The sequence below is a fragment of the Chroicocephalus ridibundus genome, chromosome 8, assembly GCF_963924245.1.
Source record: "Chroicocephalus ridibundus chromosome 8, bChrRid1.1, whole genome shotgun sequence".
Classification (NCBI taxonomy): Eukaryota; Metazoa; Chordata; class Aves; order Charadriiformes; family Laridae; genus Chroicocephalus; species Chroicocephalus ridibundus.
The window spans coordinates 50,364,756-50,387,675 of NC_086291.1; the positions used below are offsets into that span (position 1 = coordinate 50,364,756).

General features: G+C 48.3%; 3 protein-coding genes across 11 annotated transcripts in view; 1 reads left to right on the forward strand and 2 right to left on the reverse strand.

The window, feature by feature from the left end:
* Positions 1-2,643, forward strand: part of ARHGAP17 (Rho GTPase activating protein 17) — a 48,529-nt gene extending 45,886 nt beyond the window's left edge. For 2 of the 6 annotated variants that reach the window (XM_063342922.1, XM_063342927.1), the window contains one exon: positions 1,083-2,643. In XM_063342922.1, the coding sequence (XP_063198992.1) occupies positions 1,083-1,213 (131 nt within the window). In that variant the 3' untranslated portion in view covers positions 1,214-2,643. Of the gene's footprint in view, positions 1-1,004 lie in introns of all 6 variants that reach the window. The other 4 variants (XM_063342925.1, XM_063342926.1, XM_063342924.1 and 1 more) reach the window with 3 other exon arrangements.
* TEX47 (testis expressed 47) lies at positions 2,204-6,090 on the reverse strand. Its single transcript, XM_063345134.1, is given in 8 exon segments — positions 2,204-2,241; positions 2,695-2,854; positions 3,323-3,548; positions 4,368-4,432; positions 4,816-5,010; positions 5,013-5,089; positions 5,810-5,882; positions 5,986-6,090. Coding segments are annotated over 8 exon segments (939 nt in total).
* A 142-nt stretch (positions 6,091-6,232) lies between these two features.
* Positions 6,233-22,694, reverse strand: SLC5A11 (solute carrier family 5 member 11). 4 transcript variants are annotated; one of them, XM_063343225.1, is made up of 16 exons: positions 22,509-22,691; positions 19,343-19,519; positions 18,341-18,412; positions 17,544-17,648; positions 17,232-17,291; positions 16,615-16,719; positions 15,112-15,217; positions 14,232-14,312; positions 13,598-13,803; positions 12,642-12,777; positions 11,781-11,888; positions 11,264-11,414; positions 10,859-11,027; positions 9,844-10,059; positions 8,470-8,632; positions 6,233-7,357 (listed from the first exon to the last, which is right to left on the reverse strand). In XM_063343225.1, the coding sequence occupies exons 2-16, from the start codon at positions 19,472-19,474 to the stop codon at positions 7,137-7,139; spliced, it is 2,031 nt and encodes a 676-aa protein (XP_063199295.1). In that variant the 5' UTR covers positions 19,475-19,519; positions 22,509-22,691; the 3' UTR covers positions 6,233-7,136. The 4 variants fall into 4 exon arrangements, 3 of the variants coding, with proteins under 3 accessions (XP_063199295.1, XP_063199296.1, XP_063199294.1); XR_010072180.1 differs by having other exon boundaries at positions 7,235-7,357; positions 7,992-8,632; XM_063343226.1 differs by lacking the exon at positions 8,470-8,632 and having other exon boundaries at positions 7,180-7,357.
* Between the last annotated feature and the right edge of the window lie 226 nt (positions 22,695-22,920).

Below are 22,920 nucleotides of genomic sequence, written 5' to 3' on the forward strand. Positions count from 1 at the left end.
AGAAAATTTATAGTTCACGCCTCACAAGAAAACATAAATCCTGGAATCAAGCCTTTGGGAAAGTTGGAGCAGTAAGAGGGGTGCAGGGGAGGCTGCACTCTGACTTCAGCTCTGTCTCTGCTTTCGCCTCTTCCACATCATTTACCTCAGAAACTTTCAACTTGAACATTTATTAAGTAATTTGTGGGCTAAATTTAAGACTTTAAGCTCTAGATATGAGTCAAAGTTTTTATAGAATGCCTGTCTATGCCACCTATGTTTAAAAGCAAGGTATTTATTTAGATTCTTTATTGATTTGAGTGATGTAAATGAGTCTCTATGGGGAACAGCTGGTGGATTGCAGTAAGTGATGTTGTGGCATACTATAAATTAGCTTTCCAAAATATTGACTTAATATTTTCAATTACATTTTTTGCACTGTTATGGATTTTTTTTTCTGGTCTTCTAACTACCAGTGCAGTCAGTCACCAGAAATGCAACCTTTTGAGGTCCTTCTTGGACCTCGGCTTGAACAAAATTCTCCTGCTCTCAGAAAAGGGCAAAGAACATGATCTTCCCTGTTATACACATGAAAGGGGTTTAGCCTGCATTTGTCTTAAATAATTTCTTCCTCTTCTTGTCACAGTGCCTCCTTTTGACACCAAACATGTTCCTACTGCTTCTAAAATTTGTAGGTGGTGGTTACCTGGCTGATGGTTTCGGTGCCAGATTTTTTTGCTGAGTGACCATTCTGTTTGGATGTGAATGTCTGGAATAAAGTAGCACTCATAAGGGGCATTGAGGAATCGGATACTAAATCATACTTGCTATCTTCTGTTCTCCACAAAGAAATGTTTTTCTTTATTGTGTACATGATTTTGAAAAGGTAAATAGGAGAAGGAACTCAAACATAAGCTTTTTAGTTTGGCTTAGCCCTTTTGTGTCCATGCGTACACGTCCACACGTGTGCCAGCCCTCTCTTTGAAAAGCCTTTGTTGATCTTTCCTTTCCCTTTTCTTTCTAAGGAAATGCACCAGAAATACCCTAATGAATGAGATGTCACTGTCCAGACTGCTAAACTTGCTATTCCATTTTTTGTGCAGACTCTAATTCCAGTATTCAAGAACCACTTCAAAACCCTTCTTCAGAGCTCCTTACAGAGCCGGCGAGCAAAGAACTGCACAACCATCTCATGCTCGATATTGACAATGACACGGAAAGCACTGCTCTCTAATGGAAACTCTCCAGCTTTTTTAAAGGTTCCTCTCCCGGTGGGAAAACTAACAGACCTAACGGTGAAAAGCTTCTTTTGACGATATGGCAAAACTGTGTGGAGTTTGACTTGTGCATCACGGAGAAAGTGATTTAGCCATTCAGAAGAAGTTTAATGATCTGTGTCTCAACAATGGTTTTCAAAATCGTGGATGGAAGGAATTAATTACTGCAGAAACTTGCATAGGAAGCATAATTGCTGCTAATACAGATGGTATTAGCAGAAATTCCAACAGAATAAGAAGCAAACGTTAGTTATTTAAAGTGCATGTATTACGGAAATAATCTTTTTAATGTCACGGTTAGACTTTTATTTCTAGTTCTTAGACATTACAAGGAGATGCCTTGCAAGAGACATTCCCTCACTGATTTGCTGCAGATTCTTTTTAAAACATGAACCAAAAAAATGCCCGAGTGCTGGTGGTGACTGCTGGTTATCAGTCGCCTTGTCAAAACTGTGGATGTATTCTAGTGCCTTGAAGGACTGTCATACTGTAGAAGGAAACTTACTGTATCTTTAATCATTTCATTGCTACTTAATGATCAGTACTTAATACTTATTTCATAGTTATTTGTATTAACCAAGCCTGCTTTTGTTTATGTGGAACTTGGAACTGTTTCAAGATGAAACTGTGGAAGTGTTTTTTGTGCTTTCATTGAAAAATGGTTGAATTTTGAAAGAACTTTGAAACAGCTGTTTGGATTCGTCAGTGGGGTGAACATTTATAAAATTAAAGATTGTCTTTTGTCAACTTAAGGCATCTTTATTCACGTTTGTGAGTTAACGTTGCTTCCAATGGACACTGAAGGTTACACAGTTGTTCCCTGGGCTTTGTAGCTTGAGATCGCCGGATATTCATTCCCAGTATGCTTCTGTTATCCTTTAATATGTAGATTCATGTTAAACACAACTGATTCCAGCTGCTAAGAGAAACACTGCATACAGCCTGTATCATACAGAGAAATGAGACGGAACAGGCCATACAGTTTCTGCAAATGAGAGGGGAGGAGAGGAAACTAGTTAACTGAGGTAACATTCGTAGAGCTATTTGAATCGATTTACTTAAACTATAAATTCCTTAATACTCCATCGTACTTTTTATTGAAGTTATTAAACTAGACCTCAGGCTTATCCGCAAAATAAAACTGCATTTCATAAAGGTCTTGACAAGACACATTGCCCTTGGCATCACGTTAAATATATTTTAGTTGCTGTCTGATTGGTGCCCCAGTTTGAAATCCCAGTGGCTGCCCAGTTGTTTCCTGTTCGGACATCTCTAAACAGGGAAGGTGACCCCTGTCAGTGGGTGCAGTCCTGCTTTCCTCTGTCTCTACAGTAACGCTGTAACAAACTCCTGTAACTCAAAATTCAGTGTTACCAGCCAAAAATTCTAGTTTTGTTACTAAATTTAATGTTTATCTCTCAAACTGTATGCAGTGTACCTGAATCTAGGGTAGGCTGTGAAGGGCTTAAATAAAGTCTCACGAAATCTTCTGGACTTACACATTCTTCACCATTGCACAAACAGTTAATCATCTCTGCCGGGATTAGCAGCTCGGGTTCAAAAGTGTGTATGTTCTCATTGGTATCCTCGCTGTCATCCTTGATAATAAAAAGCACATTTCAGTGCAGCAGGAATAAGACCACAGGGCTATGACACATTTAAAGCTGAGGAAATATGCCCAAAACAGCAGAGCTGGAGTTACTCCTGTGTTTACCAAGCACAACAGCATCTTCTGCTCCCAAGAGCGTGCAGCAATGGGCAGGGGTGGGAGGCGATGCCAGGTATCGGCTTCATGAGTGACTTTCGGCTGCCTTTAAGCTATGTTGGTGCACTTGAGTAATTCAATCAAATGGCTGCACAAAACAACCCTACAGAGGTCTAGAAAGAAACTTGGAATAAAATAATGAGGTTTTGTAATGCTTTAGCTCTGCTTCTAGGCTCCTCGCAGGTGTGTATGCTTGTAAACTCTGCTTGAAAGACCATGTGGCTGCTTGCTGGTGGGGTCTGGGGGGATTTATGGGGGTAAACTAGGTAAATTCCTTACAGCCCAGTTATTTGAAGTTTACCTCCAAACGCTGAATGCAGGCTGCCAGTTTGAGTAGGCGGGTAAGGCACTCTGCCACCACCTCTGCCGTAGACTCTGATTGCGTCAAGCCTTGTGGACATGTCATGGGAGACGTCGCCATTGCCACATACCAGTCTGGGAACAGTCTGGTGGGGATGTTATGTGCCACCACTAAAACTTTAATTTCCTGGAGTAAAGCACTGCGTGGAAAGAGAGTGAATTCCATCCTAAAGTACAGCATGGAGTTTTTATCGGATGGTCAAGTTTTGTAAACTATGCAGTGAGTTGTTTGCATTCCTAGAGCTGTGCTAGAGCATTGTGTGCACAGCATGGTGCACCCCTCACACCCCAGCCAGCGGAAACCTTCCCTAATTGTATTCTGACATCTGTGCGCGGGTCTGGAGTGGGCTGGTTGGATGTGAGGGTAAGAAACGAGCAAAAGAGCAGTAGGGATTTAGTAAGCAAATGCAGGAGTGTGTTGAGAGCTTGCTTTGGTAAGAATTCCGTTCATAGCAAAGAAAATGATGCAGCTTTTGTGAACCTGGATTTCAGTGAATTAATATGGAGCCCTAGAGAAACACCCAGGTTAAGTTAAAGACAGAAATCGGCTGAACTCTGTGGGGCTGGTTGGGTAGTGTTGGAAGGACAAACAGCAGGCTGGAAGGCAGAGGCTGATAGTCTAAAGATAATTTTTGAAATTCCAGTATATGCATCTACGAACGCTTACAGAGCAGGGTACAGAAATCATGCAGCAGATTCCTAAGGAAGGAATTTTCCTATTTTCTGAAACCTATGAAACTGACAGTTGAAGTCTCGGCATCTTGAAGATGGACTCCAGTGCAGAGGGCTGGGCAAGAACTGCATCCAGCATCCAGAAAAAATGTATTGTGTTAGCTGGAAAACCTCAGCTCCTCTGTGGTCAACAGGTATTCAATGGGAGAATAAAAGCTTTATATCATCGTAGCTAATGTTCCGTTTAACCTTAAGGAAGCATTCTACCACTTCAGCTAAAATTTTGTTTCCTCAAAGTGATATGGAACACTTACTTAGGACCTTGCTTTTGGAGAGAAGCTAAATCTCGGATGATGAGATGGATTGTGCTACTGCAAGACTGCAGAGGAAAGGGTAGAGATGTTACAGAATTGCATATTACAAATTAATTTTTGAATATAAAAATAATTCATCAGCTGCCCTACGTGGGCTTTCCCTTTGAGTCTCAGGCACTGAGGGCAACACACGGTGTTCCTGTTACGTCTGACAGAACGTGTCATCTAATTCTGTCAGAATAATGCTCTGGGGCAGTTATCTGAAGCGCTGGGTGGAGCAAATCCCAGAGGTCAGCTACTGAACCCACCACAGCGTTTTTTAGGTCTTTGAGCCTATGTATGCAGTAAGAGACGGTTCTGTATTTGTAGTTAGCTGAATCTTAGAAGCCAAATTTGTACAAAGATGAATCAAGGTTACTTGATCCCACTAGGAATTTATGTAACTTACCTCTACTACATGACAAATATAGCTGGAACAGAGCAGTAGCAGACCTGAGACTTGTTCTCCTGAGTGGTATTCTAACGCCTTCTCAAACAATGCTCTGTGATAACCTTGTTTCAAAAGGAAAACTGGCAGTTTGTCAAACAGCTTATGCGGCTAGTTGCTGCAGGTTCGTGTTGTGTGGTCTGGTCAGTGTTCTCTCTGCTGCCACAGGCAGAAGATTCACAGATTATACTTTTATTATTCAGAAGAAACATGAAAGCACTGCTACCATGGGAATCTCTTGACGTGCACCAGTGCAATTCATGTTAGCTCCTAAAAATGCACTAAACCCTGCAGTATTTCAGTAGCTGAAGTCTCAGATTCTTATTAGCATTTATTTCCTCTAACTATGTAGTTACATGTTTGTGTCTGTAGATGCAAATGTAGAGCACCTCGGGAGCCTTGTACAGCAGTGCCATTTAGTCCTTGCCTCTGCTGGACATTGGCACAAGCTGATAAAGGTGGTTAAAAACCCAACTGTCTTAAGGTATCATCAGACAAAGCATCTGGTATACATCAGTTGCCTGAGAAAGTCATACTTAAAGTTGGTTGCAAAAACAATATATCTGTTTTGAAGTCTTTCTCTCCCCCTCAGGGTTTCTAATACTTGTGTTTAACTTGCTTAGGAAGGATTCCCAAGTGACGATTCTCTTCATATGGTTTAACACAATAGTATTTTCTTATTTTATGGGCTTGTATGTATCGCTGCTCCATACTGCCCGTGATGTTACTCTGAGCACATGCCATGCTGTAAGCTCTTGTAGGTTTTGCTACAACCATGCAATATTTAACGTATGTAAGAAATTTTATGACAGGTGAGGACGAAATGCCGGGTTCCCCGAGCCCCAGCGCCCGGCAGGTACGGGGCCGTTGGCGGCCGCGCGGCCCTCGCCATGCTGGGGGCGATGGGGAGCGGGGCTGCGGGGGGCTGCTGTCCCCTCCCGGCCGGGCCACCCACCTTCCACCTCCTCGGCCGCCGCCCCGTCGCCCGGCCGGGCCACCAACAACAACCTGTGGAGCGGGAACCGGCCCTGCGGAGAGGAGACGAGAGGAGACGAGACCCGAGGCCGCGCCCGCTCGCACCGCCCGGCCCTGGGCGGGGACCCCCCGGCCCCGCCGCCGCCGCGGTCCCACCTGGCCGGCGCGCTGCTGCCGCTCCCGCAGCACGTCCAGCAGGTTCCGCCGCTCCAGCGGCGCCGGCTCCGGCGAGCCCGGCGGCCTCGGCGCTTTCTTCGACATGGCCGCGGGGAGCTGGTGGCCGTTAGGGGCCGGTGGAGGCCGCGAGGGGCCGCGCTGGGCCCGAGGCCTCGGGCACAGCTCCCCCCCTCCACCCCGCCCCAAGCCCCACACACTCCAGGCAGGCGGGGAGCAGCTCTCGCTCTTTAATGAAGTTTTATCTGCAGCTACACAAAGCCCCGGGGGACGGGGCCAGGCTGAATCACCCCTCCAGCAGTGGATCCCCCTCCCTGGGGATGGCCAGCGGCGGTCGTTGGTCCCGACCGAGGGTCTTCAGAACGGCCCCAGGGGGCGAGGGGGTGCCAGCAGGCCCCGCGCTGCCCTCCTCCCTGCCTTCCTCCCTGCCAGCACCTGCTGCCTTTGGGCTGGTTTAGCTCCCTTCAGGTGTCCCTGATGACAATTTTGGGGCAGTTTCCAGGCTGGATGCTGGTGTCGGTCGGTGTCAGCCCCACCATGGCAGCACTGCCAGCAGTGTGGGCAGGCTGTAATGCAGGGAGGCCGCAAGAGCTTCGTTAATTCAGCATAAACTCACAGAAGCGTCAGCGGGCCCGGGAGCGCTAATTGCACAGGCGCTTCTGCCCGCTGAGGCAGCGAGGCACGGCTCCTGCTGCCAGCCCGCACCGGCAGCAGGCCTGGGCTCTCCTCCAGGGCAGAGGAGCTGATCCAAAGGGGAAACAAGCGCTTGGAGCTGGTTACAGAGGCATAAATAGGAAGAGAATCTAGACTTCCTGAATTCCAGGCGGTGCTCTAACCCCAAAGAGCATAATTAAATATTTAAAATATCCAAACAAACCTCTTCTGCCTAGCTGCCTTCCTTAGTTCCCCTCACACCCGTGTTTGGGTCTGACCGTGGTGGTGCTGAGGGCTCGGCACCTTTCACAGCCAGACCTCCACTGGAAATAAGGAAAGGATTAGGGAGGAGGCTCTGTCTTCTTAAATAAAGAAATAAAATTTAGAAAGCATTATGAATTACATTAACCCTCTGCTAGTTATTATTATTTACACCAATTAAAATTAGTTGATGTCATCTGGAGTCGAATAGCCGACTGCTATGCGAAGTAGGCCCAGAGGAAGATCCCAGCACACACACATAACAGCAAGTTGGCGTTCAGGACGTGTTTCACCAGCGGTGTCTCCTCCAGGGAAGCCACGGGAAGCGGCTCGGGTTTAGTCGGCGCCACGTTCTCAGCATTTTCCTGTTTGCGCTCCATCCCGCAGAGCCACAGAAGGGTGGTCACCAGCTTCGAGTTCCCTTTGGCGTTAGTCGTACCTAAAAAGACAGTCAATAGTGAGGTATAAATCTCACCAACAGAACACATCCCAGGAATGTATCAGTGTGGTCCTGTACAAAGGGTTTTGATGCAAAAATGCACCAGTGTTCTTTAAATGAATACGCTAGCTACACTGAGGTTTAGGAATCCCTTCAATTAGCATCTTTTGGGAGCTCTAGTATGAATTTCTTTTCTCCCTGGAGGTCTGAGCTGAAGTTCTGCTGTTCCCAACATTTAATAAAGAGTAACAGTAGACCAGACCTAAAAGCTGAGCTGTAGCTGCTCGGTGCCCATCAGCTTCCTCTTGCAAGTGCACGCTCTAGTCCATTTAGGGTTACTCCACGCCACACACGTGTAAATTGAATTTTCCCAGCTCTGGTGTGGGTTAGGGCATACACGACTAAATGCTGGGAAGACAGCGCTCATGCACAACGAACGTGAGACTTCCCAGCCGGTTGGGAGATCTGCACCATAATTCATTAACTTACTGATGTTTTCAACAGCTTTTTATAGATCAAAGCAATACATAGCAAAAGCTGCGCAGTTACATAAACAGTGTCCCAAGCCTGGCAAAAACAAGTGATGGTAATCATCGCTGGAAAATGCAGAATGAGTTGCTATGCGTGTTTGTACCTAATACCGACAAGTACAAGTTTTAAAAAATGTAAATCCTCCTTCACTGATCTGTCAAGAACTCCGCCCAGGGCTCTGGGTTCTCCCTGCTGCTAGAGTCGATCAGAAAACATCACTGAAAAACAGAAATGGAATTTTGTGAAAATAATTGTGCTTTTCCTCCACCCTCCCCTTTTTCAACCAGTTCTCCTCGCAGCAGGCGCAAGCAGCACCCGGCGCTAGTGCAGGATAACGGGCATGGCTTTCTGTATCCCATCCAGCTCCTTCTCGATTTCAAGCATTTCTAATGCCATCAAGAGATGGAAAAGAAACTAAACTTCTGCTTAGGTAACACTGTCAGGTAAAAACCTTTTAGCATGCCCTGAAGTTACAGAAATCCAGAGGAAGGAGTTTTAACGTTTCTTGTCTTCAAAGGCTCTACATAATGCCTAGGGTTGTTAAGTGTAGGTATTACTGTATACGATGTTGCAGCACTTACATTTATTATCATTTGAACTATTTTCAGAAGCAATGCTTATATCAATCTGGAGAGCTGGGCGCTCAGCTTCACACACTCCTTTTGCAGCATCAGGGGAAGGGCTGACTGCTAGGTCTTTCTTGGCTGGTAGATCCCCGCGTGTGAACCAGGTAAGCCGACTTATCTGATGGCATGAAGAGTGGTGTTAAAGAAAACTGCTTTCATGGTTGTTTAAAGGACTACCTTAGCAGTAGAGCAGCCTGCAGAGAGAATACTTAGAGGGGCTGAAATCTGTTCTCCTGCCGTGTTGGAGCAGGTGAACAGCCAAGTGCTCAGCTGGTAACTAGAAGCGATGGCTACCACCGGCATGTTGGGTTTAGTTTTGCCTGGAACACGATAGCTGTTGGTACAGATGCCATTCTTCACTCTCTGTTACTGAGGAGGAGACATTTCTGCACAGGACCATCACTGGACGCAGACTGAGAGCGGGTCAGTGAAGGGAGCAAAAGAATGGAAATTGCGGCCAGGGAGGAATGATTCAAAGAACTGGGGATGTGGAGAGAAGAGAAGACAGGTGGGAGATATGATAATTTTCTTCAAATATGTAAAAGACTCATTAAAGAGAAACGTTCTCAGTATCAACGATAGGGTGGACAGAAAGGGATGAGCACAACATGAAGCTGGAAAGATTCAGGTTGGAGATGAGGAAAAACTGCTACCGGTAGGGCAGGTGAGCTCTCAAATCGATCACACGCCTCCCTGGGCATTCTGCCTCTCTGGAGACTTTTAAGAATAAGTTCACCAGGTCTTTCATAAATACATCGGGTTAGTCCTGTCTTGAAGCACAAGGATGCGTTGGCTGTATGATTTCTGAAGGTCCTTTCTGGCCCTTCTTTCTGCTATTAATGTTTTTCTGTAGCCTCAATGTATCTATTGAAAATAGTCAAACTGGCACAAACCTGTTCCAGAGGAAGTGTGCTCTCTGCCCTTGATTTCTCTTTTCTGCGAGTAAAAATGGTTCCTCACTAAATTAGTAAGAGAGTTGATAAAGATGACCCAGAAGCTGGAATTTCTTGGAAAATAGAGGGAAAAAGCTAATTTGTCATGCATTAAACACACGTTTGAATTTAAGAACAGCTCTTTGTAGCATCTACTGTTGACCAGTTTCCAGGGCGGGACTCTGGATTTACGGGACCAAACTCTTAAATGGCAGCAGGGTGCCGGAGCAGAGGAGGGATTGCTGTTACAGATTATTCCAAGTGTGATCATAAATAAAGAATGAACGGAAACTTCCATTTCCAGATTATTTATCCCCGCATTATTCCCATGGATGCAGTGCGGGGCATCCTGGAAACCATTTACAAGTAACAAAAGAAAGCTGAAGGGGTGACGCACCATTTCTTCCGAGGGGGGTTCTGTGAGCAGGCTCACGACCAGCACAGTGAGCGTGGAGATGGCGGCCAGGACCATGGAGAAGTAGAGATAGTGCATGTACTTCACCACGCCTGGTCGGAGGTCGGTCTCGCCGCACTGGGGCTCTGGGTAGATGAAGTCCAGCACCAGCCGAATGACGCCCAGCAGCAGCCCGATCACTAGGCCCCAGAACGCGCCCTAGGAAAGGAAGGGTATTTTTTACTGGGGCAAGAAGCAAGCACCCACCCGGGATACAGGGCTATATCCATATTCTCAGGCTACAAGCTGGCCAGGCTTTCTCCTTGCTGTTTTTTTGTTGGGCTACTTTTCCTCCCTTTTCTGCTCTTGCCATCTAAGTCTGCCAGTGCTGTTACAGTAGCCTGGTAACTCTCCTCTGTGGGATCTAGTGGGTTTTTAATTTTGGTGTGGAGGGGAGGGATAACATCTTATGCCAGAATACTTGGAAGAGTGATATTTGTATCCTAATGATTGCCTTAACCCTGGGGGGCTGACAACGGCTCTCCACGTAACCAAAGCCCAGTTTGGGAAGATTTTACTCATTACCCAGCGCCAGACTTCGTGGAGAAACTGGAGGTTTAGATCTCCTGATGCCAGTTGTTCTGGCTCCTTCGCCCTCTGGGCTCACTGTGCCTTCTGTAGCCCCCCTGATGCAGATCATACAAGTCCCTGTAATAAGCTGATGGCTAATAAGCCCCTAACAGGCTTCAAGGTTTGTGAAGGACACCCTGTGACAGAGTGATGCAGTCATCTCATTCCTTCTGAAATGCCAATCGAATCTTTGGAAAATGGCAGGAATTGCTGCCTCCTGTGTGGGTGATGGTTGCTTGGGTTCTTCAGAGGTCTGGGTGCCTTCATTCTCCCAAACACTGCAAGGGGCAGCAGGACAGCAGCCTGGGCTGGTGGTTTGAACTGCAGGACTCTCATGAGGACAGCGAGGCCGTGGAGGTGACTGTGCTGAGCACAGCGGAGCTGTTACCTTTTCATTTGCTCTTTTCCAGAAGCAACCCAGTATAAACACCATTGCCACGGGGGGCTGCAGGTAGGAGCTGATCGACTGGATGTAAATAAAGAGCTGCCCTCCCTGGCCAGCCTGTACCAGTGGGATCCATAGGATGGAGACCACAGTGAGCAGCAGCACAAAGACCCTGTGCAAGAAAAAGATGCCATTACTATTAACTCAGACTGTTCTTTTCCAATTGCTCAGCGTGCAAGACTCTACTGAGATCTCTCATAACCATAAGGTCCCCACTCTAGTCCTCCAGCAAACCTGTGCAACATGAAGACTTTACATCTGTACGGGGGCGGCAGGCTGCGAGGTGTGCTGAGATGTGTCTCTAATGCTCAGGCTTTGATATAATACACGTGTCCTAGTTCTCCATACCTGCCAACAATCATGAGTTCCCACTCAGAGCAACGAGGACGGAAGTGTTTCCAGAGGTCCATGGTGAAAATGGTGCTGGCACTATTAAAGATGGAAGTCAGGGAGGACATGAGAGCTGCTATCATCACTGACATCATCAGGCCCCTGAGTCCTGGAAACAGAAGAAGTACAGCTGCCCTGAGGAATCCCCAATAACCACACTGTAGGATGTCCTTGAATTCTCCTTTGAACTAGAACAGACTTTTAAAAATGATTTTAGCCCCAGTTTTAAAATTGGTAGTGATAGGAAGGTGTTAACAGTTGGTTCTCATTGTTAAGCATCTGTGCTTTATCTCTTATCCAGATTTGACTGAATTAGACCTCTGGATACTGGATCATCACCAAGCCCAACATAAACCCCACTAAAATTATAGTTGCAGAGTATTTTCCTCCCTGAACTTCTCTCACAGATGCCTTTTGGCTGGTGTGTACTGTACCCATCAGTGCCAGCACCTTACCTACAGGCCAAGCTCCTTACCTACAGGCAGAAGTTCTATGACCAGCTTAGGATAAGCAATATCGGAACAGCCAGACGGATTGCCACAGATTTTTCGGCAAATTTCTGCATCTGCACAAGCCACCAGATCTAAAATATGCAAGAGGGAGTAAGAGGCAGTATTCCGTAGCCACAATAAACCAATATATCTAAACAAGTTAGTCTACTGAATGTTGTAAACTGCTTTCTAAGTGAAATACTGGAAAGCTTGGAAAGCTTCCATCAAACGACAGTGGACTCTCCCAACCCAGTGAGGTCAGGGCAGCACTGAGCTCCCCATTTTCCCTTTTTTTGCTTGCATGCGAAAGATACAATCCGTATCGGTAGTTGACCTGCCCTGCATGTCTAATTCTTTTCTAGGAATGCTGATCACTTGAGGACTGAGGCTGTCCGCCCACCTCTAGCACAGCTCCTGACAGACAGGCACATCCACACGTTCCCACCTGGTGAGCAGTTTATGACATTCCAGGTGGTATGTTAGGGTTTCTCCGAGTGCCTCAAACTTAAACTGCAGGAGGAGTAACATGTTGGGTGCAGGAGGGGACTCAGAGCATGGATCAAAACGCAGAGCTGCTGCAGGTAGCAAGCTCAGAAGGATCAGCACAACTGCTGTGAAGATGGATGACAGCCAACGGCTCTAGCACGTTGTGCAATACGTGTCTGGGGTCTGCTGTAGGAGGATGCACATTCTTCCGCTTATAACTGGAAGCAAGTTTCTTCATGCTTTGGGCATTTGATGCATTGCAAGTTTTTAACTTACTCGGTACAGGCTGTTCCAGCTCCGTAGAGTAGGCACAACAGTAGTGACAAATAGAGGGAACAGATCTCTCCTTTAGCACTTACCTGGGAAGAGAATCCGGCTGATCATTCCCGGCATTACCATCATGAAGAGGGGCAAAATTTTCAAGTAGGAGGTCATCAAGGAGCCTCCTTTGGCGTGAGAGAGGTTTTTAGCAGCAAGGGACCTCTGAACGATGACCTAGGAATTAAGAAATGTGTTTGGTCTGCTGTCAGCAGACAGGAGCTAGTTGTAGACGACGCGATACCAATTGCGTTCATGTGTATACTTTACCCTCCTCTAAACTATTGAAATGTAAGAAGGGTGAACACAGAGCTTGGCTGTAGCTTTATAATTCTTGCTTCAGATCCCGAGTACTTTACAGAAATGTAGACCTGAAAGGCACTGCTTGTGTCTTCAAATCTGAGCCTTGCTTTTGCAGAATACCATGCTGCATAATCTGTTCCTTAACTAGTCATACTCAGGCTTAGAATTTTCTTCTTTTGTTGGGCACTTCCCTGAGCCGATGGCTAAGCCTGGACAGGTCAGCCGCCCTCCTGTCAAAGCAGGACAGACTCTGAAATGGGCAAAATGAGTTAGACAAGAGTACTACAGGAACATCAGGAGGTTGCTTAGGGCTGCAGTCTTGCTGGCTCTAATGTTGTTGCTGGGAGGGATGGTAGGCAGAGCCCTGGGAAGCTGAAAGAGTGAATTCACAGGTGGTTCGCAAGAAGTGAAAGGTTTAAGTTAAAAAAAAAACAAACAAACCAAAAACTTCTTTATAGAGTGGGATTAACTCACAAACACATTCTTACCGCTTTTTACATTGAAATGATTCCCAAAATTTAGTTATGCATATCAAGTTTTGCATCTTTAGGATTGAAACCATCAGATTTTACTAAACTCCCATCAGAAATAGTAAACCGGTCCAGGCTACCTTGCAGACCCTCGGTTTGTAATCAGATTCAAACAACCCATAGCATGTTCTTGAAACCCAAGAAAGCAATACGCAGTAACCCACCTGATCTGTACACCAGTACCACAGGGAGGGGATGGTCATTCCTACCAAAACTCCTGGCCAGGGAAGGTCAGAGTTAACAGGGTCTCGGAAAATGTGAAAAGCATCTTGTCTTGGCAAACCGCAGCTACTGTTTTCCTTGCGGGTGCTGGGAATGGCATCAAAGTATTTTGTCTGCAGACCTTCAAGACCGCCAACTTCAACAAAGCCTAAAATAGGTCATGAGAAGAAGGTTATCAGATCTTCCTGGGACGGTACTCTGATTTGCAGTCTCTGTAGTTTGCTGTGGGTGATCCTCCACAAGTATTCTTTAAAAATCAAAAGCTATTGACTCGAAGATTGGGCTGGGGAATGGCATAACACTAAAACTGCTGGCTAGAGAAGGTGCTTGTTCACCTGTGATACCGCTTCAGAACGTATTTCTTTAGAGATTTTTCAGGGAGTACTCATGCATTTTTAACACATAAAGAACTACTGTAAGATTATTTGTATGAGTCTGTGTTCCTCCAGGAGAGTATATAGAAAGCAGTTCCCAGAACATCAATTGAGTAATCGGTTGTGATGATCCAGCTTGTTTGTAGCACTTGGTAAAGCTTCTATCATAGTTTTAGTAATAAAACCCCAGGGAAACACTCACTGAAGACCATGAGAGTCATAGCCCCGATCAGCATGATGAAAGTTTGCAGAGCGTCTGTGTATATCACAGCTGCCAGGCCACCTAAGAGAGCAGAGAAAGAGCAAACTGTGGGAAACTGGGTTTATTCTGTCGTAGCATCTCACACTTTGCAGAAGTTTTTGAGAAGCAGCGTTAAGCCCAGCCCCGTGCCTGGCAGGCTGGCTGTGCTGGGGGGCAGCTCGGCCAGTTCCTGTGCATTACACTTTGGCTGAAATTTCTCGTGTTTTGGATCATGAGTCACCATTTTGTCACTAAAAAGCCAAAGTCCAGTATAAGTACTTCTACAGGAAATACATGGAAAAGCTCCAAAACAAAGCCCAAGCTGAATAAGGAGGAGACGAGAAAAAACAAAAAGGTGCGGGGATATTTATGAGCAACATCACTCGGGGTGAGCACTGGGAAAGGAGCAACCTTTATTTGTTTGGGATTTGCTGCTTACTCCGTGCATGGCTTTTTTCCATTTGGCCACCCATAAAACCCGAAAGGGCACCCAAGGCTGACAATGCTTTCCCCATTACACGGCTCATTGTTATGTAAATCCGCTCATCCCTCCGAAGAGCCCAGAGGAAAAATGTATTGTGCAAATGCCTGGAGCATAGCTTCTCCTTAAAGCGGAACTGACATGCATCCCTATCTGGTGTGGCCTTATAAGGGGTATTCATTTACTCTTATCTGGTAATTTTTTCTTGACGGGCAGGTTGTCGGTTGCTTCGCCCCCACCCCCCCGCCATTATCCGTACTCATGGCAAAACCAGATGCACGAGGATGCGCAGTGAACTGCATGAACACGCTCAGCTCACTAAGCAGGATCTGGAGTGTGATTTGGAACTCAGCCACGTACCCGCAACAGTGTAGACGGCTGTGATTGCCAGCAAGCCTACCACAGCGATATAGAGGTCCCAGTGCAAGGCTTGCTGAATGAAGAGGGCCCCAGCGTACATATCGACCTAGAGAAAAAGATAGTTATCACAGTTGGAAGGATATTACCGAGCCCCTCAAAGGTATTAGTACCAGGGAGTGTGAACATTTAGCTGACCAAGCTGTCTCCTTTAGTGGGACCAGTCTGGCTTGTGACCCTCTAGCTCCCTACAGCATCTTCTCCACGTGGCGCATCCCTCTGCAGCCCCAGCTCCTGCCTCCTGTCCATTACGACCAGGTTCAATTCAGCATTTAGACAGTTTATTATTACTGGCCATGGGGGGACAGGGAGGGCGATGGTGAAGCTGTCCCGAGAGAGGGGGAGCATGCACAGGGCTCCATGCAAAAGGCATTTGGGTGGGGTGAGCTTATCTCTTTCCCGGAGCACCGGCGAGCGGGGTGGGGGGAGCTGTGCTGGCTGTGGGACTGGAGCACCCACGGTGCAAACCCCCCTGGGTGCCTCAGCAGCCGCCAGCCCCAGCACCGGTTTGCCACAACGTGAATTCCTCCCTGCTGACACGGTGACAGCGAGATAATAAGGAAGAGCGACCTTGGGGCTGGGACCCAGCCCAGACCAACTGGCTCTGCTGCTACGTAAAAATGCTGCAGTTTAGGAGAGCTTTAGGATAGGCAAATGACAGACAGATATAAAAGCATCTGAATGATCCGTTCTCTCTCAGGAATTGTATCGTCAGAGATTTGTATCAAATGGTTAGTTTTTTCTAGCGGAGAACCTGAGCCTAGCTCCTCAGTGCCACCTCAACCCCACGACTCGCATCCCTTTCAGAGGGGACACAGGCAGGTGTGTGTCAGACAGCGTGTCCCACTTTGGCCCCGTACGTACAGGAAAAACACTGGCAGGGTCTTGTCTGATTTCACAGATTCATGCACTGCTGCACAGTTAATAAACAGCTAGTGAGGTGTTGTGCAAGGGTTGATTCAGTTATTTATTCAAGGCACGACATCAAACAGGTGCAATAAATCACTAAACTTCTTTCACCTAAACACATACCAACTCCTACGTTCTTATTCATCGTGCACATAACAGCATTTGGTGCTTGCGCAGGCAATAAACATGCAAAGGGAAGAAACTGGGTAAGCTGCCAGATGTACAAAATCTAACAACAAACGCATCCACGCTCACAACTCAACTTTTCAATGAGCTATCGCTCAGGACATTGACACCTGGCTTTACCTCCCCTACTGTAGCAAGTGTTCAGATCCTTCATGGGAAAAAAAAAGAAGTTATTCTTTTTGTGTAGGTTCTCAAAACAGCTATAGTCTATGTTCCTCAGACACTTTGATAATACACCCTTTTCTGCTAGTATAGGGAAGGGCCAGTAGTTGCATTTCTCAGCCTCGCTGATCAGCACGTGTTTCCAAAGTGAATTTGATTCAGTCTGTTCCCATGTTTTTTTCTACTTACTGATATTTTGGTGAAGATATAGATGAACAAGTAGAGAATCGCCAGGAACATCTGAATTCTTTTGCCTCCAAAACGTTTTCGCAAGTACTCAGGCATGGTAGTTACCTAGGCGAGAGACATACATACCATCAGAGAGGCTGGTATGCAGTCGCTCCCGTGAATTGCAGAGAGCTCACCCGTGGAGCCGGTGTGGGTGGCTTGCACTGGTAAAGGACCAGAACAGCCCTGCCGCTCACACTGTACTGATATTTGTTTCTCAGCTGCCTACTTAGGCTAGCACAACAGCTTAGCAAGCACTGACTTTGCTATAATATCTGACATAAGGCTCACTATAAACTGTGATAAGAGAGCCTTCATCCATCTCCTCGGGAGACGGAGCAACTCTACTCCATTGCCAAGGGCAGCGGAGCAGTCTGACCCCCGCACCTGAACCCTCAGTGCTGTTCCCAGGCAGCAGCTCTTGTCCCCTTTATCCCAGGCAGCTGGGTGCAGCATGGCTCACGTCCTGCCCTGCCAGCAGATGCACAAGTGCCGCAGGAGGTGGTTGAGCCCATGAACCAAACAGGTGGTTTAAATACCAGCAAATCATTGATAGACGCAACTTCCCATCTACTTACTCCTGCTGCTATGTAAATTGGAAGGAATAGCCAGGCCAGCACCAACACACAAAACATCCCCTGCAAAACAAATGGAAAGAAGGTCAGCAATGCTGGTCAAGGCTGCGATCGGGTGGATCAGTGGGGACACGGGGACTGGGTTATCCCTCAGGGGCCTCCAACCCCCAGCAGCTGGTGGTGAGTTCTAGCTCATGCAGCAGCATTCTGAGCCTTTGGATCTGCCAGACCTATACCCTTGTGTGGTGACTTGTTGGTGTTGGAGTTGCCCCATCCAGCATGGAGACAGCTACAGAGTCACCATGCCACACTCACGTTCCACTCATAGGCTGTTGCGGCTATTCCCGAGGCAGCTCCTGATCCAGCCAGGCCGATGAAGTGGCCACTTCCAACATTGCTGGCAAACAGGGATGCGCCCACCTGCAGAAAGAGAGGAAATCAGATCTGGCCCTGGCACAAGGACCAGATGAGAACACAGTGATGCTGTTCCCCCACTCATGACTATGGAGGACATGAAATCCTTGTCACCCTCTGCCACCTTCTTCTTTGCCTACATGTTCAGTGACTCTGGCACCTCTGTCCACCTTCTTTCATCATTCGCTGCCTATCACTCATTTGTGGGCATGTTTAGGACCATCCTTCTTCCAAAACAGTGTCCAGTCTCTTGTGAGGGAGCAGGGCAGAAGGTAGAGGTAAGGTCATCAGGTTCTTATATTAGTATACACCATTACATACTGACTCACCAGACCAGCCCAAATGAAATACCCCACCGAGCAGACTGGCTCAACATAAAGCTGTGTCTGTGATGGGGACCACCCAGTTAATGCTGGAAATCTCCAGATAAAAGTATGCAGAGCTGGACAGGCTTCGCAAGCCGGAGGGCTGGCTCTCGCAGGGGGGCAGGGCTGTGGCAGGTGCCCTGCAGCAGCTCCGCTTCCCCACTCTCACATATGGGGAAAAAAAGCCAGTATTGTAACTGGGTCTTTGCAAAACATGGAAGTAATTTGTGTGTGTGTGTGTGTTTGGAGAAATAAGTTCTGCTTGGACAGCAGTGCTTCTCAGTCTTGCTATAGCCTAGGGACACAAGCAGTGTAATGATAATAGATACTTACAGGCCACCAAACCATTTGTCCCCCAGCTAGAAAGTAGCCTTTTACAGTGCTGCGCTGCGTCTTCCACATGGACTGGGAAAGGAGAAAAGCAGAGCACAGGTTTTAGCAGTCATTTCAGTTGCTGCTCAAAGTATAGCAAGCGATTTCCCCAGCGGGAGACTCTGTACTGTCATCAGATCAGATGAAAGCGAAGGGTTTCTTTGCAGGACCTGCAGTTGCTGCTGGGAAATCCTGGGGGACAAGAGAGCAGCAGAAGTGGGAGGGAACCACTAATGCTCTAAGCATCGTGCAAAGTTTTCTATCATCTCAGCATCCTGATTAAATGTTTTCTGTGATAAGCAAACTAAATCACTCCAGATCCGCAAGGAAGACAAGCAATTTTGGCCAAGAACTGTTGACTTCCCTCGTTATTAGGCACAGCCAGGAGAAATGCTCGGCATTGCACGTATTACTCACTGACTCCTGTTCTTCAGAGGTTTCAGATAGTTTCACACAACACCTTGAGAGTTATGCACCCCATTTAAAGGGAGCAACTATTAATCTCTGCCTTATGACAGCCAGATTGTGCTTCTGCTATTACAGAAGCCGTGCCAGAAGGATGTCCTTCTGCACTAATTATATATAAACAGTATTTTTAATTTACGGAATCTGCAGTCGAGACCACTGCAGACAAGCATAGGTGATTTATAGGACAGCAATTCCTTCCTGGATGAACAAAACATTATTATTAGCAATACTTTGTACTTAGACGACCTCTTCCTTACAAAGGTTCTCAAAACCTTGGCAAACACTAGAGCTGAACAGCTCTCCTCTGGAGCAGTGAGGACGCTTCCCTGGGCTGAAGTGAGGAAAAGGACCTGTAAGCTCTATCTTTCCTCTTGTTCAGTTGAATCCAGTGAAGTGTGGCCAGGTTTGAGCCAAAGTAAAATGACTTGAGGCCCAAACAGCCATATTTCTCAGTATAATGGGCACATACAAAAGCTTTTAACAGTATCTGCTTACCCACAGCCCAACCGCGAGGACAAACACAAAGTACAGCACGAGAACAGCAATGTCTATGGGGCCCAGCATCTTCTGGGGAAACACATCCCACGAGGGGGTCACCGAGGATGGAGTGCTGCTGGTGGTCTCCATGGTTTCTTATGCAGGCTGAGTGCTCCTTTATCTTGATGCATGTATCTGTCAAAAAATGGGTTGCATGGTTAGGAGAGGATGTGGCAGCACCATGAAGGTGTTGACTGTTTCTTGGGTAATTCAGAGGTTATCGGCCCCGTGGCTCCGGCTGCAGTGCTGCTCATGCCAGAGCCGAGGAGATGGTTCTTGTCTCTGGGATTTGCATCCATGAGTCCCTGTCTGCGATGTGAAGATGCTGGCAGCGGGCAGGCCAGATGTGGGTTGGTTGGATTTCCTTTGCAGTGGATAATTTTCTTAACTGTCAGAGAAATGGGTGCCTTAGAGAGGAGGTGTAAAGAGATGAAATAGCCAGAGGAAAGGACCGTGATGTGACACAGATGGTGATGACAGCCTTCAGGTCCCAGGGCAGCAGCACTGTGGGAGTGGCCTTGGCGAGAAGCTGCTGCCAGAAACATGCCCATGACGAGCAGGTGGGATGTGAAGATACATGAACTGCTCCAGCAGTGGTGGTGTTTTTCCTCCTTCGCCACAGCGAGAGCTTGGTCCCGGGTGCAGAGAGTGCTTGGGTTTCCTCCTGAGAAAGGCTGCCTTCCCGGCGAGCAGGCACTGCCCTCTCCACTCCCTTATCGGTCATGGAGGCTGGCAGCGTGTCGCCGAGCACAGGGAAGGATGTACCCTCTGCCATGCTGCAGCAAGCCAGGGCAGCGGGGATGAGTGGCAGGTACTGCCGGTAGCAGCGGTGTGGGACCGGCACCGAGCGGCAGAAGAGCCGGTGCCAGAGCTGGGGCTCCATCCTGCACACCAGCCCGCAGAGGCATTTCCTGCAGGTGAGATACTCGTGTGCTTCCTGCAGGAAGAAAACCTCATTTTCTTGTCCAGAAATGCCTGATGAGGAGATGTGGCACCAGTGAGGGACCTCTGCGAGGGCTCTCTGGAGCCCTCCGGAGCGCCCTGTGGTGCCAGGCTGCTGCCCTTTGGAGGAAGGGGCAGGATAACGTCCGTGCAGGGATGTCAGCCGGGTATCTGAATTAACACAGTTCCTCCTCGTTTCCTCCTCCTCCCCTCGCCCAGGCTCGGCCCCACTTTGAGAGCAGGACCGTAGGCAAGTGGCAGCCCTGGTGCGGCCAAGGCAGGGCAAGGCCCACCTCAGGGATTCCCTGGCTCGGTGGTGGCCGCTGTCGGTCACCAGGCATCCCCAGGCACTGCCACCCTCCAGCCATGGAGCAGGTCCAGGATTATTTCTCTTACCCCGCTGAGCCGAGACGGTTCCTCTGAAGAGGAGCAGAACCAGCGCTCCCCGGCCTCAGCGCCGCCTCGCAGCCGGCTCAGCTCCGGGTCCAGCCCAGGTGTTGCCGGGACGGCTGGGCCGGGTGTCTGCTGGTCCTCGTCCTCCTGCCTATGCAGCTGGGGCAACACTTATAAGCTCATCCCTGCCAAAAAGCTGAAGAAGGTGGGGCGAAGGGTGGCCTACACCAGCCCAGGGCTCCAGGCGCGGATGGTCTGACAGCAAGCGGTCGAACAAGTTCTTCCTCTGAACGCCCCGGACCGAAACAGCCGCCCTGTCCCTCCGTCGCGTGTTTCACAACCTCCACTGGCTTCACCCCTTTGTGGATGCGTTGAGCCAGAGCTGGAACCTGCCCTGAGCTCACCTGCGGACTGAAGACTTGCCTGAAGCACACCTGGCTGCTCTCCTGCACCCCTGGCACCGCCGGGCACCTGCCGCCCGGGTGTGTGAAGGAGCAGAGATAGGGAATGGGGTCGCAAGTGCCATGGTGACAGAGATGCAGCGATTTCTCAGGAGGGCAAACCCTGCCCCATGACCCCGCTACAGCCAGTCCTGCATTTACAAAAAGGTTAAGCAATAAATAAGCAGTTTCCCGGTGGCAGATACCAGGAAACTGCTGGCAGGTCGTATACTGAGACGTCAACAGCCACCAGCACAAGAGCCAGAGATGGTACAGAGCCATGTTCTGGCTTAGTGGCAACGGTGGCAGCACTGGGACAGGACCAGGGACTTGCAGCGCCTCGGCAGAGCCTTTTCTGTGCTTTGTAAAGCCCCTGGATCCCACTGAATTCCTTGGGAGCTCCTGCCTTTCAAGGATACAGGGCACCAAGATCAGTGCTATCTTACCTCTTTAAGAGGCAATTTTTCTTGGCTGTTGCCGAGTTTTTACTGGCATGCTTAACCTCTAACTAGGAAAAGAAAAACAGGGTTTGGTATGTCAGCCTTGGGAAGTTGCTAACCCTGCTCCAACACCTCCTACTTTCTCTTTCGCAGCTCTGATGTTGCTGTTTCTTTTCATCCCGAGACACTTCCCATCCCAGGGCCCGCGGCGGGCGGTCAGCAGCGGCGGTACAGCCAGTGCTATAAGCTACATACGCTCAATCTCACTCGGGATTCAGCCACACATGCAGAAGAGTGTTGTGTCTTTCCCTCCGAAACACGTGCGGATGTGGGGCAGAGCTCTGCAGGCATTTGCCGTGCCCACCAGTAAGGAAAGGAAACGCGGGATACACTCCAGGGGAGATCCTCGGAGCTGAATACAGGTGCCTGGTTAAAGCCCCTCTTGCGGCTCCCAGAGCCGGGGATGAGGGTGAGCATTAAGAAAAATGCAGCAGGCTCGGTTGCTCTGATTTCAGATCCTAACTCTGCCGCAGCCCAGTGGAAATTTTGCCCGTTTTGTGAATTCAGCTCACAGCCCAGTCTCCCTTGGTGCCTGGCACAGGCGGCAGCGCTTTCCTCGCCAGAGATTGTGAGGAGGGAACATCCATGGCATTGAAATGAAGCGGCTGAAGCCAGCCCTTTATCAATGGTCCGGGGAGAGACGCAGCCCACGTGGGTCTTGAGTAACCCGTTGGGACTCTATCGCTCTAAATGCCTCCTCAACAGGATTTTTTTAAAGCATTCCCAGGTCTGTCCACCTCCTAAAGACACCACCGCTCGCCAGGGCTGAAAGGCAGCCCAGCAGCAGCCCCGAACCCACGCACCAACCGGAGCTCCCCGACTCGAGGTAGAAGCTGAAAGGGAACTTACTGCGCTCAGCTGGGTCTCATTCTGTTCCCTGCGCCGGGCACCACCAAGCCTCTGCCAACTGACAGGCAGCTTAAATATTGCCAGAGAATCGGGATTTGCCAGCGGAGCTGTTAACGGTGTCACAAGGAATGAGAAGGAATATTTATAGTCAAAGTTAAACTAATGGCCCGAAGTTACTCTTTCGGTCTCCCGTGGCTCTGGTGAGAAGTGTATTATTTTCACTATCAGGGCTCATGGGTCAAACTCCACAGAGTGCCATTCTCTTAAGCAATCTGCGCAGCTAAAGAAGGGACAAGTAACAATAAAAAAAATCCGTGACAATGTTCCCTCAAACTGACAGCCTGTGACACAGGGGGGAGCTGACAGCTTGTCCTGTCTCGAAGTTTATGCCTAAACCTTACAAAGAGCAGAG

Bases quoted from the DNA above. Each gene is read 5' to 3' on its own strand.
- SLC5A11 (XM_063343224.1), bottom strand. From the start codon at position 19,474: ATGGAGACCACCAGCAGCACTCCATCCTCGGTGACCCCCTCGTGGGAT. The intron at 18,413-19,342 runs GTAAGCAGATAC...CTCCTTTCCCAG, and splicing joins TCCTCGCGGTTGGGCTGTGG to TCCATGTGGAAGACGCAGCG. The intron at 14,313-15,111 runs GTACGTGGCTGA...CTGCTCTCTTAG, and splicing joins AGCCGTCTACACTGTTGCGG to GTGGCCTGGCAGCTGTGATA.